At 45.3% G+C, this 16,288-nt stretch overlaps 1 protein-coding gene across 2 annotated transcripts in view; it reads right to left on the reverse strand.

Moving 5' to 3' along the window:
• The window catches only part of VAT1L (vesicle amine transport 1 like), a 154,682-nt gene that overhangs the window by 62,852 nt on the left and 75,542 nt on the right, over nt 1-16,288 (reverse strand). Inside the window, exons 5-8 of one of the 2 annotated variants that reach the window (XM_057533908.1) lie at nt 15,461-15,564; nt 13,252-13,307; nt 9,417-9,611; nt 6,070-6,096 (exon numbers count right to left, since the gene is read on the reverse strand). In XM_057533908.1, the coding sequence (XP_057389891.1) occupies nt 6,085-6,096; nt 9,417-9,611; nt 13,252-13,307; nt 15,461-15,564 (367 nt within the window). In that variant the 3' untranslated portion in view covers nt 6,070-6,084. Of the gene's footprint in view, nt 1-6,069; nt 6,097-9,416; nt 9,612-13,251; nt 13,308-15,460; nt 15,565-16,288 lie in introns of those variants that run through there. The other variant, XM_007182601.3, reaches the window with a different exon arrangement.

A 16,288-nucleotide genomic window follows, 5' to 3' on the forward strand; every position in this document is an offset into this window, starting at 1 on the left:
TTTCTGACTTCTGGCCTCCGGAGCTGGGAGACAATAAATGTTTGTTGTTTAAAGCCATTCAGTTTGGGATAGTTTGTTATGCCAGCCCTAGGAACAAATATACAACTGTTCCGGGAAATAGGGTCAGTTGCTCCTATTTTATAGGCGAGGAAAAGGAGACTCAGAGAAATGAAGTGTTATAGCCCAAACAGCCAAGAAGTGGGAGGGTTAAGAAACCCAATGTGTTTGCTTCCTGTTCCAAAGCTTATCCCACCTGATTGGAGCTGCTCTAGCCTATTATCATACGCCTCATATTGGCAGAGAGCTTTACAGTTTGCAAGGGTTCAACACATATCGGCTCAAGTGGTGGCACAATAAACATAAAATGCTTTGCAATAACAGGGAACGTGGTAGTAGCTGCATTTTCAATGGATGAAAGGGGTGCTCCGGAAGGAGGATGGATTCCAGAAGGTGAAAGTGAAGGCAACATCCACAGTGTGTTTCCCTGCTGGGATATGACCTTTATTCATGTGTTCTCTGATTTAAATTATGTTCTCCTATTCAAATGATCTTGGCCTGCAGAAGAGTTATTTATCCCTCTTCTCTGGCCTAGCGAATAGGCCAGAATCTGTGATGAACACGTCAGGACAGATACCTCGGAAAATATTTGAAAACAGTCCTTCTGATGCCACCGTGCAAATAAGACATAAAAAGTGATTCCTCCAACACCTAGGAAGGCAAACAGAAGCAAACAGACATGTCCATTTCCAGCCTTTGGAAGCAGCAGAATCTCATCTGGGTCGTGTGAAAACACAGCCAAGAGCAGTCTGCACTGACCCTGTCCCTGGCTCACAAGGAAACCCAGTTCTGTGATGTGTTTTCAGCCAAATGACAGGTGTGAAAGCAAGAGTGATCATTTCCTTCGTAACGGATGTGTATTCAGAGTTGAGCTCCCAGACCTCTTAACAAGGAGCGGAAGTACCTGTCCTGAGGCCCCGGGGACCTTCTGCCCAGAGCATCCTGTGTCCTCCTTGCTTGGTACCTTGCCTAAGGGTCCCTGACCCCAAAGACCTCAACTCCGTGGCGGGCACATTTGCAATGCGCTGTAAGAGCCGCTTGCCAGTTCATACTATCCAGTCAGCTTTGGGTTCAGCACCTTTTAGTCCCTCCGAACTGATGGAAGGTACAATTATCTTCTCCATTTTCACAGGTAACTGTCAGTGAACATGTCAGTGAGGGCGGCAAACCCTTGGGACCTGAAAGCAGGGGTTCCTAACCAGGGGTGGGCGTCACGGCAAGACTGGGGGATGTCGGGGATGTTACGGCAGAAGAGTCAACACGGCAGAAGAGTCAACACCGTCCCTACGTCTCGGCAGGTGGGCAGGAATTTTGCAGGAGGACAAGGACGAGGGAAGGGCATGAGAGGTGGAAATAAGAGCACGGATAAAGGCGAGGAGGCAGCAGACTCAGGTTTGTGAAGAACCACATTGGTCCAGTGCGGCCAGAGGGATGGGGGCAGTGGGCAATGGGTGGGGGCTTCCACCTACCCCACCTCCTCCCAAGGCCGGCCTTCCTGGCCTCCCCATCACTCTGTGTTCAGCCTCATGCGTGTCTTTTGAGGCTTGGGTGCTCCAACCTCCATCTCTCTCCAGCTTCCAGGCCTTCCCCTGGGATGTGGCGCATGCGTGGGTGGGTCACACCCCCATCCAGCTACCCTCCTCCGGGGCTCACTTCCCACTGGTGTGATTGTCTGGTTGCTCCTTGTTGGATGGACGGCCTATTAATTTCCAATCGCTGCTCTGGCAAAGTACCACAGACTTAGTAGCTTAACACATCGCAGATGTGCTCTTACAGTCCTGCAGGTCAGAAGCTTGAAATGGGCCTATCTGGGTTAAAATCAAGGTGTCCACAGGACTGTTTCCTTCTGGAGGCTTCTGCTTCCTTGTCCTTTCTGGCTTCTAGAGACCACCTGCATTCCTTGGCTTGTGGTCCTGCATCACATCACCTTCCCTCTGCTTCCTTTGCCACATCTCCTCTGACCCTAACTCTCCTGACACTCTTGTAAGGACTCTTGTGATTACATCAGCCCCACCCACATAGTCCAGGGTAATCTCCCCCTCGTAAAACCCTTAATTTAATCACATTTGCAAGGTTCCTTTTGCTATATGAGGTAACATATTCGAAGACTTTGGGGATTAGGATGTGGACACCTTGAGGGGGCTGTTATTCAGCCTGCCGCAGATGAATATGCTGACGCAGAGCTGTGACTCAGTGTGCTTGATCTGTTGGATAGTTAGAGCATGGTGAGCGCTGGCGCATGGCAGGGTTGGGGGCATGACTGAATTGTGGAAAACACGTGAGCAGGGCATGCTGGGAGAATGTGCGTGGAAACTGGGAATGTGTGCGCGAGCCAGGGGTGATTATGTTGAAAGGGGGACATGCAGCAAAAAAAAAAAAAAAAAAAAGTGACATACAGCAAACATAGTGGTTACTTCTGCAGCCTCCGTTTCCTTATCTGAAAACTGGGAAGATGGACCAGGCTGAATGTGCGGCTTTATAAGGCCATGCAGCGAGAATATTAGTAAGGACTGAGGCCAGCAATCTGACTTCCCAAGCTGTACCTCTTTCCCATCTCCCATGTCCCCTTATCCCAACCTTAAATAGCCCTTCTCTCTCTCTCCGTCTCTCTGTGTGTGTATAATTTATTGAGATACAATTTGCACACCATACAATCCATTCATATAAAGTGCACAGCACAATGGTTTTTAGTGTATTCACAGAGTTATACAACTGTCATTAATTTTAGAACATTTTTATCTCTCTAAACAGAAATGCCCCCAGCCCTAGGCAACCCCTAACCTACTTTCTAAACAGCCCTTCTTTGGACCCAGCACCCCCTGGCTATTTGCCAGCCCTTTTTTCTGCTCAGTGCCAAATGGGAGGCTTATGCTGGCTGTCAGACTGTCCTACCAACGCATTCTCTTCCTGACCCTCTGCCTTCAGACTTCTGCCCTCATCATTCTACTGAAAGGCTTTCTGAAAGGTCAACAATGACCCCGGGGCCAAATTCAAAGGCTTTGCCGCTCTGTACTTACTGATTTGTCAGCGGTCCCTGACTTTAACGACCCGTCATGGTGGTCCCTTTACCACTGCCCTGCCCGGGACGCCTCACCTTTTGCCTGCTGTGTGAATGGTGGGGGATGCTAGGGCTCTGTCCTCACCCTCTGCCTTCTGCAGTAGAGAAGTTAATGCCCACGGTCTGAATGCCAGCTTCGCCGTGCACCGGCTGTGTGAGCTTGGGCAGCTGACTTCATCTAAGTCCGCTTTCCTTATTTGTATCTCAGGAAGAGTAACAGTACCCACCCCTCGGCGTTATTGTGGGGGCTAAATGAGTTAATTCATAGGAAGAGCTTGCTGGGAGAACTGCTTGGCACATATGAACAGGCCACGCTCAGTGTTTGCTGATATGATTACGTTGCTCCTCCTTTTGTTCAGTTGATTTTATTCATAGCCATGTTTTCTCAATAACGTCTATGCATCACACTTCCCTGGGGTTCAAATTTCCATTAAATTCAATTATAAGCAGGGGCTTTGGGCAAGTATAGCTTCCCCAAAGCCTCACTTTTGTGACCTGTAAGACGGGGGTAATAGTAGCTGGGTCTTAGGGTTGTTGGAGAGTTTAAGTAAGTTAATACATGCAAAACATTTAGAACAATGCCTGCCGTGTAGTAAATCCTCTAGAAATGTCAGTAGCAGCAGTAGTTGTAATTATCCAGCCTTCATCTCTCACCTCCATGTGATGGTGGGTTTGACTTGACCGTGGATATCACTTGCGTGTTCTACCATCATCTTAAACCAAAATCACATCTGAGCTCATCAGTTTTTTCACGGCAGCTTCTATCACAGCTAACTCAAATCACACTGTTGGCACCCCCAGTCCTGGTTTCCCAGGTCGAAAGACCATTGGTCATCTTGCATCTCCTTTGTCCTTTCTATCCAATTTTCATCCTTTCCAATGACTCACATTTGCTCATTCCCTCCCATTCACTTCCCCCACTTTTGTCTGGGGCTTGCCTACCCAGGTCTGAAAGTCTGCAGTGACCTCTTGCCTGCCCCCAGTCCATCCACCAAACCAAAGTACACATGATACAAAATACATCGCCCACTTCTGGGTGATGCTTCTAAGTACTCTCCCTACCCCCAACTCTGCCCCTGAAGGAGCTTCTAAATCTTTAAAAAGGGTCTCCGTGAGCCAGTCGCCAACTGCCATAATTACGTGGGACTTTCCATGGTTTCTCCTCGAGTCTTTGCCTCTTAGTTTTGGTTTGGGTATATGTTTCAGATGCTTGGCTTCATCCTTTCTTTTCAGTCTGGTGTTGGAGGTGAAGCCTGTGGCTTCTTTAAAACTGAAAATCACACCTCCACCCATCCTTCTCTCTTGAGTCATCCCACCCTCCCTGTTTCTATTTCAACATTAATCTGCCTTTTATCCAGTCAACCTCTTGCTCTGTGTCAGATAAGGGTCCCTATCAAGCTCAGTACCACATTATTTTTCCTTAATTTATTCTTTTAGGCAGACCCATTTCTGTATAGGTTTTGTGATGTCATAGAATGAAAGACACATTATAATTAAGCCACAATTATTAACATGAAAGGAAAAATGTGGGGGACACATAATGAGGGATTGGAGCACTTAAATAAGTGACTGCATTTGGTTAGTGAACTTCACTACAGCCAAGGCAAAGAGCAATATACAAGGAAGGGCATAATTAACGTAATTTACTAAAGGTAATCATGCCAGATTGCTGGGGAGACAAATTTACCTTCAAACAGAAGGATGGCATCATCTCATAGACCAGCTCTAGGATAATTTCTGCAGTGATGGGAACATTCTTCCATCTCTGCATGGTCCAATATGGCAGCCACTAGCCACATGCAGCTACTGACCACTTGAAATGTGGCTAGTATACCCAAGGAACTGAATTTTTGATTTGACTTAATCTTAATTAAATCTGAATAGCCACATGTGGCTAATGGTACCATAATTGGAGAGTGTAATCACAGACTTTTATGTAAATTATGTTGTAAAGTATCTTTAATAGAATATTTCAAAATTGCCAAGATCTCTCTGCAACCCTGTATCCATTTGCTAGGGCTGCCATAACGAAATACCACAGACTGGAAGACTTAAATAACAGAAATTTATTTTCTCACAGTCCTGGAGGCTAGACGTCCAAGATCAAGGTGTCAGTGAGGTTGGTTTCATTCTGGGGCTCTCTCCTGGGCTTGCAGATGGCCCTCTTTTCACTCTGTCCTCACATGGTCTTTATGCAAACATCCCCGGTGCCTCTTTTTGTCCTAGTCTCTCTTCTTATAAGGACACCAATCAGATTGGATAAGGGTTACCCAAAGGCGTCATTTTAACTTAATTACTTCTTTAAAGGCCCTATCTCTAAATATAGTCAGATTCTGTGGTATTGGGGGTTAGGGCTTCAACATATGAGTTTGAGAGGGGACACAATTCAGCTCATAACAGAGCCCTCTGTGCACTATTAAACAACAGACAGGTAAAGGCATTTTTGATCAGAGGCCACAACTGGATAGTTCAGGTGTGTATCTTTCTAGCGACATACTTGGGACTAGGATGGGCTTCTGGGAATTGGGAAATCAAAGGGTGTCATATTCCTTAGGCCACAGTCTCTAATAGCAATCCCCTCACCCAGAATGTGAACTCACACTCCTCTGCCTGGCAGTGAAGGCCCCCAAGATTTGACTCCATTGACTGAACCAGCCTTCTTTCCTCTCTTCCTTTATTCCTGTTCCTCTGCTTTGTTCAGACCTCTCTACCCCATGTACCTCATACTCACTCCTGCTTCTCTGATTTTGTTCACACTGTCCCTCCTGCTGATAATACCTTTTTAACTCCAGCATCATCCTAAGAATTTATATCCTGCTAATCTCAACCAAAACCCACCTCATTCTCAAAACCATCTCTGAACATCCAGTCTTCCTTAACATCATTCTCTCTTGTTTTCACATCCAGTCACACTTGAAAAAAACACCCCATGATTGAAAACGAAGTTCTTCTCTAATTTTTCCTAGGTCTTAGTGTTGTCTCTGAAACGAAATCATAAACGCAAGGGTCAGGGAACAAGTGACCAATCCCTTCTGTAGACTTGACATCCTAACATAGTACAAGCACATAGTAGGTGCTCAATAATGTGTCTGCTGCTTGGTTGACAGACGTAAGTATTTTTTGTCCCTTTTCCACCTCTGAACTGTTTTTCCAACTTTATGTACAGCTGCACATTTAGTATCTGGAGCAAACCTGAGGCTGCAGCATATCACTCATCCTGTGTATTACATTTACAATAAAGTCAAAGACAGATGGCTAAAAAGAAACTCTAATCATCTCTGATATTATTAAATCTTCTAGTCTGAGTTCTCAGAGAGCCCAAGAAAATTTTCTTTTAATCCCTATGGGCTTTCTATTCCATAGATGAAGTTATAGAGCTGGCCTGAGAAGCAATTTTGTGAAATCATTTACCAAAGGGGAGGGGGGAAAATCATTATAGTCCTCCTTTGGAGGTTTGCAAGTAATAAGCATGCTCTATTCTCTTCAAGCCCAGAAGAGCTGCATGGGCTTGATAAATAGCTAAGCTTGGCCCACCTGCAGCTCTAAAAAGATGTCTGTAAACATTACAGAAGAGAACCATCAGAAAGTTGGTGGGTGTTACTGATGAGTGGCTGTGGGTGCTTTTGTTGGCCAACATGGCAGCAGCCTTCTTTCTCTCCTCTGTGAATGACTAGTGACCTGTATAATTCCTTTGTTTTCCTGGTGACTGTCTTAACCGATATGGCTTCTTTTAAAGCAGTGGTTTTCAACTAGGGAAGGTTCTGCCTCTCTCCCCATCCCACCTGGGGGACATTTGACAATGTCTAGAAACATTTTATGTTGTCACAGCTGGCAGTAGGAGGTGCTGCAGGCATCTCCTGGGTAGAGACCAGAGATGCTGCTAAACATCTATCTTCCCTTGTCCCTTTGCTTTTGAGGGTCTCTCTGCCTTGCATACTCTTCTTCCAGTTTTTTCCTCTTTCGTGTCCCAGTTCAAACAACACCTAGCCTTCCTTATCGAAAGCCACTCTACAGCATGCATTCTCAGTGGGAGCAAGGCCACCCCCAAAAGGGTAAAAATGGATTCTTGGAGGATTTTTTAAAATCTTACTCTTTTAATGTATGTAAAGCACAAATACACATACAGGACATAAACAGATAGATGATAGGTAGGTAGGTAGATAGCTGGTGTATCTATGGTACTAAAATTTCATAGAGGTGGTTGATTAAGAAAAAAAAAGTCTAAAAAAGCTCCTTAGGGGGCAATAATGAAAAAAAGGTTGAAAAATATTGCTCTGTGGAAACTGTCTCCCCCCTCCACTTACTCGCCAACATATACCCTAATTTACCTCCTTCCAGAACTTACTGCAACTGGAGAATACCCTACTTATTTTTAGTTCACTTGAGTATTTTCTGCCCCTCCCCACCCCTCTGAAAGTGAGCTCCTTGAAACTCAGGGATCTTGGCCATCTATTTGCCACTGTACCCCCAACACCTGCACATTGTTGGGCATGTAACAGATATTCAATCCATATTTGGCGATTCACTTGCATTGTAACCAAGGAATGATTTCCAGTACTAAACCAAGGACCCACTGGGCCAACCAGACCCCTCTTCGATTTCAACCCTCACTTAAATGCTACCAGATTCGTTGGGTCCCTTTTGGGCAGTGAGCTTAAGTCCCCTTCTTTCCTCCATGGTCAAGTTAATCTCTTAGCCCTGGTCTCAAGTAGCTCAAATTTTCTCTCCTCCCTGACCTCTGAGACCCAGCCACTCTGCAGTCCAGCCCTTCTCTATTCCACTGACATACCACAGTGAACACCATATGGATGTTTGACCCATTGAATTAAAACATTTGATCCATTAAATTAAAACATTTTCAAGTATAACAATAGGTTAACCATCTTAGAAATGACACAACAGAAGGAATGTATGATTATCTGATTTGATTTAGTAACAAATTGAATTACAGTGAGCATATGCTGTAGAAAAAAGACTGGAAGGAAGCAAACCAAAATATTACCAATGTTATCTATCTCTGGAATGTGGACTTGCAGTTTATTTCCTCCTTATGTTTTTGGCTAATTTAGGAATTTCCTATAATAAGCATGTATTTCTTTTACCATAAGAAACAAAGGGTTTTGGTGGTCGAGTTTTTAAAGTATCATTCATGATATTGCTGTGTCAGAGAGGCATATATAGGCCTGATCCATGGATCCGGGACCAGGCCTCTCTGATTACATGGTGACTCTCACAAAGCTTTTTTGGGGGGGATTTCTGTGCTTAGGAAAGCCATTAGATTTTGGCCAACCTAGTCCATTAAGCAAATAACACCAGCTTTCTTGCCAGGATGACAGCTACTATCTGTTCCATGGAGTTTTATATTTGTTAAGTTTTTCAAAGGTGTCGGTGACTCCCCAAAGTACAAAAATCTACTTGTACTGTAAGACACTCACCCATGCAAAATGCAAAAACCAGCCAAACGAACAAAAAACACATGCCCACATCTTTCTCAGGGGCTTCATGGCTCCCTGAAGCCAAGGTCATGACATCCTGACCTAGGAAGATTTCTTAGTGGAATGCCTCTTGAAACCTGGACCACATTTCTTCATTTTCTCCTCACGGGCAGCTACCGTGACTGGCTTCCCAAATGTCCAAAACTTCCCTTGTCCTGAAGAATTTTCTAGATGCTGCCTCTTCCTAGCACATCTCCCCTGAACCAATATGGTCAGTTCACACTTCAGTATCCTTAAAGGTGACATGAGGGGCTCTTAATTTCTTTTTGTGATCAAGGAATGCTTTCAAATACTAGAACTTTTGGCAGATCAGTTAATAAAAAGACTCAGTCAAACACTAGATCCAACAATTCATTAATAATTACAGTGCCCAGGGTGACAGCTAACAACGTCTGGAAGGGGCTCCAAGCATCCGGGCTTGGCACACAAATCATTTCAACTCTGAACCATTGTCCGCCCTGACCTTGATCTCACATACCCACATGGTGAGGTTATAACTGACGTTGCACAATGTACACGCTCTCTTGTAACCAAGGTGAATCGTACACACCCATCAAGATTTGGTGACCTACCCGGGAAGGGTTCATGGCATGAATGGCATGTTGACACACGTGGTTTGAGAACCACTACGAAACTTGAAGTACTTCTTACATCCAAAGCACTCTATACTACAGGACAATGACTTTTAGGACCCTCATTTAAAGCAAACAAACCTGGAGAAAAATCACTTAATAAAAGATCGGATCTGGCTGCCCAAAGCTGAGTAAAAAGACAGAGATTATTTGCTGGAGAAACATCATCCTTACCTCCTCCAGGGCCCACAGGGAGTCCACCACGGGCTTGACCTTTTTCTGGTTGTAGAGCCCAATGAGCTTGTCCACCACTCCTCGAATGAGGCCAGCACGGCCCTGTTTGAAGAGCAGGTTTAGAAGGGAAAACCCAGCGATGACTTTGTTCTCTTCGTATAGCTTGATGGGGTTCACCTTCTCAACCTGCCACCACTGGAAAGAGAGAAGGTGTGGGTTACAAGCCATCAGTGCCAGGCCATGTTTGTAGCGTTGCAGGGAGACAATGGGCTGCACTTGGGTGGATTCCAGCTGCCCAGGTGGTGGCTCTTGCTGGTGTGTTTCTGCCAGCACCTCTTCGGCTGGGCACTGCTACAGGTGCACAGTGGTGCTTCCCAGAAGAGCTCGGGATGTAGGTGGGGCACAGCCCTTTACGAAAACAACTCCTAGACCACCTGTGATCGGAATGGTAAGTCACACGGCTGGGCCCATCAGATCTGGAGTTGAATCCTGGCTCTACAATTTGCTCCCTGTTATTCTCTGTGCTTCGTTTTTCTCAGCAACATACAGTGGCAGGATGCTGCCTCCGAGGTTTCCTGGGAGAATTCAGCGTGAAGCGCTTGGCTTAGTGGATGGCGGTGGTGGTGATGGGGCTGGTGAAGGCAGCGGGGCGGGGTGGGGGGACGTGGTGGGAGTGATGTCTCTGCCTGCGCGAGCAGCTTTCCTTGGGGGAGCAACAGCAAGGCTGGAGAGGTGGGTCAGAGGGCATCAGATAAAGAAGAGGAAGGAAGCATAATATGGGAAGAAGGAACGGCATAACGGAGCGATGGGAGCCACAGTGTTGGAACTACATCGATGGGTCTCAACTGGGGGCGGTTTTACCCGCCAGGGACATTTGGTAAATGTCTGGGGATGCTTTTTGTTATAACTCAAGGGGGGAATCAGCTGGCATCTAGTGGGAAGAAGCCAGGGATGCTGCTAACCTACAATACATAGGACAGGTCCTCGAAACAGAATTCTCCAGCCCCAGCTGTCACTAGCACTGAAGTCCTAAGCGGGATACCCACACCTGGCACATATGGCTCCCTTACTTCCTGTCTTTCATCTCCCACTCCAGACATGAAAATCAGTAGATAATCCATTAACAAACTACAGAAATGGTGATCCAAGTGCTTTGTTCTGAGTTAATTGTGTTTCTTCTGGGGCTGGTTAGAATTTAGAAATCCAAAAGGTCCAGCTTCTAGAGGGTGCTAAGAGATCAAAATGTTTAATAGTTTAATACAGAAGGCAAAGAGGAGTGTGATGGACCCTTAGGAACATTTATAATAGTTATGTTATCGGTGTGTTTCTTTTACATCCTGCCTCCTTCCAGGATTGAGGAAGCTCAAAAAAGTAAAATATCTTGTTTTTTTTAAGTGGGGAAATCAGATTGTTGGAAAATAAGTGTAAGAAAGACAGGTTGTAAACAGGGACAAGGTTCATGCACAACATTTTTTACCAAAATACGCTCCCCAAGGGCCTGGGGGCCAGCTCTAGGAGAGAGATGTATTTGGCGGTGGGCTGCTTGCCACAAAAGCAAAGGAAGAGAAATGATTAGTAACTTGATTCTCAGTGTATCTGCAGCGCTTCCACAAAGCATTTGTGAAATGAAATGCTTGCCGAAGCTGCAATTGCTGCCCAGTTGTGTTTGTGTTCTAGAGCTGAATGCCTGGTTTTGAATCGCAGTTCTGTCACTCGCTAGCTGTGCAACTTTAAGCAAATCACTTAACCTCTCTGTGTGCAGTTTCCCTACTGTACCTCATGGGGTCGTCATGGGGAATAAATGTGTTGATACATACAAAGTACTTAGCTCAGTGTCTGGTGCATAGTACGTGCTCTATAAATATGAAATATTTTTATCACCTTAAGTTGGAGAGAGATTTTGGATCGAGCGAGTAAGAGCTCTGGATTTGGAGTCAGACTGCTCTCGAAATGTTGACTTCATTTGCTATTATCGTCATCGTTAGGATCTAAAAGCAAATGGCATGTGAACACAAGCTCCGTAAGAGTTTTAAGGGGGAACATCATTAAGACAGCTGAGTGAGAAATTCCTGTATGATTCCAAATATGCCTTTAATTTCTAAGCCTTTCTCCAATGTATAGAAGAAAATGCCTTTCTACACCCTTCCAGAACAAAGTCATCATCCCACTCCTCAGCATGCCCTACCTTCAGTTTGCTTCCAACTGAACAACTAGTATTGAACCCGGCCTCTGAAAGGGAACAGCCTTCATTCTTGACCTCCAACTATAAAGGCTTCTGGTAGTCGGCACCCTTGCTTTGAGCAGGAGAATCGTACCCTCCATCTTGGCTGCTTTCACGAGTGCCTTCACTGAACGTGGGCACACTGCAATTATTTCATTAACGCTGTGTGTTGTGATTGTGCATGTAGGGGAGAAAGGGAAAACACTTCTTACAATTGTATGTAATTTGGGACCAATTTGGTTCCCTACAGCAGGCCGTCAGCATCGTGTTAATTACAGCCACAGCAACAAAACAGCTGGGAGTGACACAAAGCCTGTCTTCAGGGGACACGCTCCAGACAGCATCCTTCATTAGACTCCATTCTTGCTCCCCTGTTTATCCCGAAGTTGCAATAACCTTGACCTGAACTTCAAAGCTCAAATGCAAACCGAGGCCCTTTAATTCTAATCTCACAGGGCAGGGAGTACTAATCATTCCAGAATCAGGGAGTGTTTGGAGATGAAGCCTTTGGCAGCCAGTGTTGGCACTTTGGGGGCATATGGATATCCCACAGTGCCACAAAGAGTAAATTCTAAACCCCTTTCCCTGGCTTTGTCTGACCGCCCTATTCACAGTGCTTCCACCCCATTCTGCTGTCTTCTACTTCAGCACCCTGTTTTCATCCCTTTCTGAGATTTTATGACTATTCACAATCATCTTATTAACATGTGTTACTTATTTCCTCATCTCCTTCACTAGAACGCAAGAGTCCCGAGGGCCTCAAATGCACCTGTCTCATTCGCTGTGGTATCCTGGTGCCTGGCACACACAGCACCACAAATAGTAGGTGCTCAGAAGGTGCTTGCAAAGCGAGTGACTCCGTCAGTGCCTCACTGGCTGCTGAGGAGGCTGAGAGGAGAGAGGACGAAGGCAAGCTCTGATGAGACACGGCGACCCCCTGTGGCGGGGACAGGCGTCAGAATGGAAGTTCAAGCCCAGGTTAGTTTAATTCTCGTAAGTGTGGCTCCAGGTGGGAACGGAGACCTGAGGAGCTGCGTGGCGGGGTGAGCGCCCAGGGATGCAGCTTCTCAACTGCAGACACGGTAACCGCTGGGTTCAGAGCGTGAGCACGTAAGCTAGTGGTTCACACACTCGCCTGTGTCAAAAAGTCACCCCAGGAGCTTGCGAAAAGTGTCGAGTCCTATTGTCTCTCCCAGCCAGTAGGATGGGGCTACGGAGAAATCTCAAGTAGCCCTAGAGACCTGGTCAGAAAGTGGCCAAACTGAAAGGCTGGTCTCTCCATGGACCAAGTAAAGTGCACTAATGCTAAGTTTATTCTTGACCAGTGATTAAAAATACCAACACTTAAACAATCTCTGTTGAAATCAAAATGCAGTTTTCTGGAGTTTGTCGGGCACTCTCATTTCTCTGCTTCATTTGGACAAAAGTGGCCCAAGTCACAGTCCTGTCCATGTGTGGTGAGCAGGTTGAGAATGCAGGCTTTCTTGCAAATGAATGATGCAGATGAAGGACAAACAAGATTTAGGCTATTCGGTCCATGTCCTTGGATGGAAGAGCTTACAACATGCCAAGCACCACACCACCAGCGTACTTTAGACGTGCATGGATACTTACTGATTTTGCAAAGCTAAAGAAGCTCTTGGTCTCTCCGGTCACCATGTTGGATGAACCTGCAAATGGAAGATTCTCAAATCAAGCTAACGAAAATCAACATCTCTTGGTTTGCATGGAAGAATGGCAGTTGTCTGGCCCAGAACTGTCAAGAACTTGAAAAGAAATTTAGGTCAGCCTTGGAAAAATGAGGGAATTGGAGGGGGTGGGTGGCGTCGAGTTGACTTAATTTTAACTAAGTATCACTGGATCAGAGAGGAAGTAACATTTCTCAAGGTGACTATCATTACTTTGGACAACAGGTCACGTGGCAAAAATGTGATTTAAGCCAACATTCTAATAAAATGATGAGTTGCTGAAATGTCTTGTTGGTTCCATTCTCTGAGACCGAGAAATGAACTCCTTTGTGATATTACTTTATGGCTTGAATTTGATTCCTCGGCAAGTGAGGGGCTTGGGGAGCTGACCTTGGCTGGGCATTTAAGTAGTGGAGAGAGGCGGGGCTGAATTAGAATTTAGATGGATGGAAAGATGGGGTACAGAGGAGCAGATGAGGGTGAAAATAGGTTCACAAGCCAAGGAAATGGTGTGACCCATGTGTGAGTTCCAAAGAGGTCTGGGCAGAAAGGTGAAAACCACTTGAGACCAATGGTGTGGGGAACGGAGCCTTGCTGATGGGAACAAACAATATTCAGAGCTAAGACAGGAAGTCGAGTTAGGAAAGATTCCCTAACATGCTCTTACAGAAAGGAAAAACCCCTTTCTGCCGTTCTGGGTTGGGCGGGGGTTAAGAGATACTACACCTTAGTGGTGCCTTTTCGGCGACTTTCCTGCCTTCCCCCCACAGATTTGGGAGTAAGTTCCTCTCAGAGAACCGTTAAATGAAAAAACAATGTATGTCTTAAACTTAGTTCTTTGGCCTTGGTAAACTAGTAGCCGGTTAATCACTGCTTCTCCTTTTATGGGGTGACTTTTACGGGGTACAAGCTTCACAGCACTAGGCTTTGATTACTTAGTCAGGTAATTGATGTAATAAATTAGATACTCGTGATATGATCAAGTTGTGTACACCAAAATGACGTCATGGAACTGGGGCAAAAATAGAACCAGTAAATGAATAAGGATGGATAAAATGCTCATCTGTATTTGACTCACGTGTTAGTCATAGCCAATATCCCTACACTGACATTTATAGCTTCTCTTATCAATAGTAATAATTTTAAAACTGTGCATCCACCGCTAAAGACTTTCAAATACATGGCCACTACTCATAATGCCAGAATACTCCAGCAATGAAAGTTTCTTCCTTCTCTTTCTGTCACAATGATCTGATGATGAAAAAATGATGCTTGACTACTTATACCTCTCAGATATCTCTTTTATAAGCTTCTCAGCTAATAGTAGGGAAATGAGTATTTTTTTCTGAGTTATGCAGAACTAAGGCTCAATTTTCTACTCTACTTCCATGGGACAGAGTGCCAAAAATCTCAAGCATCGGAGAACTCCAAGATCATTTGGCTTTGGAATGTGACATCTGGCTTCAGATACGCTTTTTTCTTTGCAGAGACTAATGTTTAAATTGGTTTACCTGCCTATGACAAAGAGAAGAAGAAGAGGGGGGAGAGGAGTCTCTGGGGTCTCATTCTGCTGGAGAAAACCTGCTCCCAGATGTCTCTCATGAATCCTCCCAAACCCAAGAGCATATAAGTGAATGTAGAGGCAGACGTGGGCTCTATCCACCCGGGGCTTCTGTCTTGATTGGGACATACAGGAGTAGTTTAGAGGAAGGAGATTCTGTACCTTGTAACTTCATCTCCAATAGTGAAGTTCCTCCCTTTTAAAACCACCACATCCTAGCCACTCTTCTCCATCCTCTTATGGGTGTTTTATTGCTTCATTTTTGGAACTTCCTTTGAAGCTATTAGTATTTTCCACCTGTGCCACCTTCTGTGGGTCAAGTCCCATCTCGTCACTACCTTGGCTTGGCCTTGCTTTATTTCTTTTAGAATGAGAAATGCTCATGGGATAATAGGGCAGTAGGGACTTTATAATTGAAAACAGTAGCGATACTATAGAAAACATTAAAATATTAACACCACCCCCATCTCATTATGCCAACATATCAACACATCTCATTTTTCAGAGCCCTTGTAAGCACACGTGCGGTGCTGCCTGTCGCCGACCGTGTCCCCTGCTTCTGTTTAGTGCTCACCATATAAAATGTAGGTTCCCAGTGGTTTGAGAAGGCCGAGACCTTTTCCAGTGTTGTCCCCACAGAGGCAATCCAAAACAATGTCCACTCCTTCAGCAGAGATTCTAAATGGGGAGAAGACAAAGTAAAATATTGTAACCTGTCAGGGACTAAGCTGTCAATCCCTTTTCCTTCCTGTGTCATACTGTTTACTGCCAGAATCAGGAACAGAGAGAGCTCTGGGAGTAGAAATAAATAGGGCAGAAGCCCAGGAGGTGGATGTATCCTCCTGAGTCCAACTCTCAGAATTGCACAAAGCCGCGGACAGCTAAGAACCTGGCTGGCGGTGCCAGCAGAGCACATCACAGTCGGTCTAGCCGCCTCGCTCGACTTCTCTGAGCCTCAGCTTTCTCCTTTGTAAAGTGGAGCTAGCGGGACTTCCCTGGTGGTCCAGTAGGTAAGACTCCGCACTCCCAATGCAGGGGGCCCGGGTTCGATCCCTGGTCAGGGAACTAGATCCCACATGCCTGCCACAGCTAAGAAGTCCTCACGCTGCAACTAAGAAGTCTGCATGCCGCAACTAAAGATCCCGCATGCTGCAATGAAGATCCAGCATGTGCTTCAACTAAGACCTGGAGCAACCAAAAAATAATAAAAATAAATAAATTAAATAAATATTTTTTAAAAGTTAAAAAAAATAAAATAAAGTGGAGCTAGCATGTTTCTTTGTGCTAAGAATGAAGTGAGGTGGCAGATGTGGTGCTTGGCCCATTGCCAGCCACATAACAGTTGCTCCGTAAGTCAATCAACAGCTCATATTTGTGGAAATTGGGGTGTGTGCCAGGCTCT

Source organism: Balaenoptera acutorostrata, chromosome 19, assembly GCF_949987535.1.
Source record: "Balaenoptera acutorostrata chromosome 19, mBalAcu1.1, whole genome shotgun sequence".
Taxonomy (NCBI): Eukaryota; Metazoa; Chordata; class Mammalia; order Artiodactyla; family Balaenopteridae; genus Balaenoptera; species Balaenoptera acutorostrata.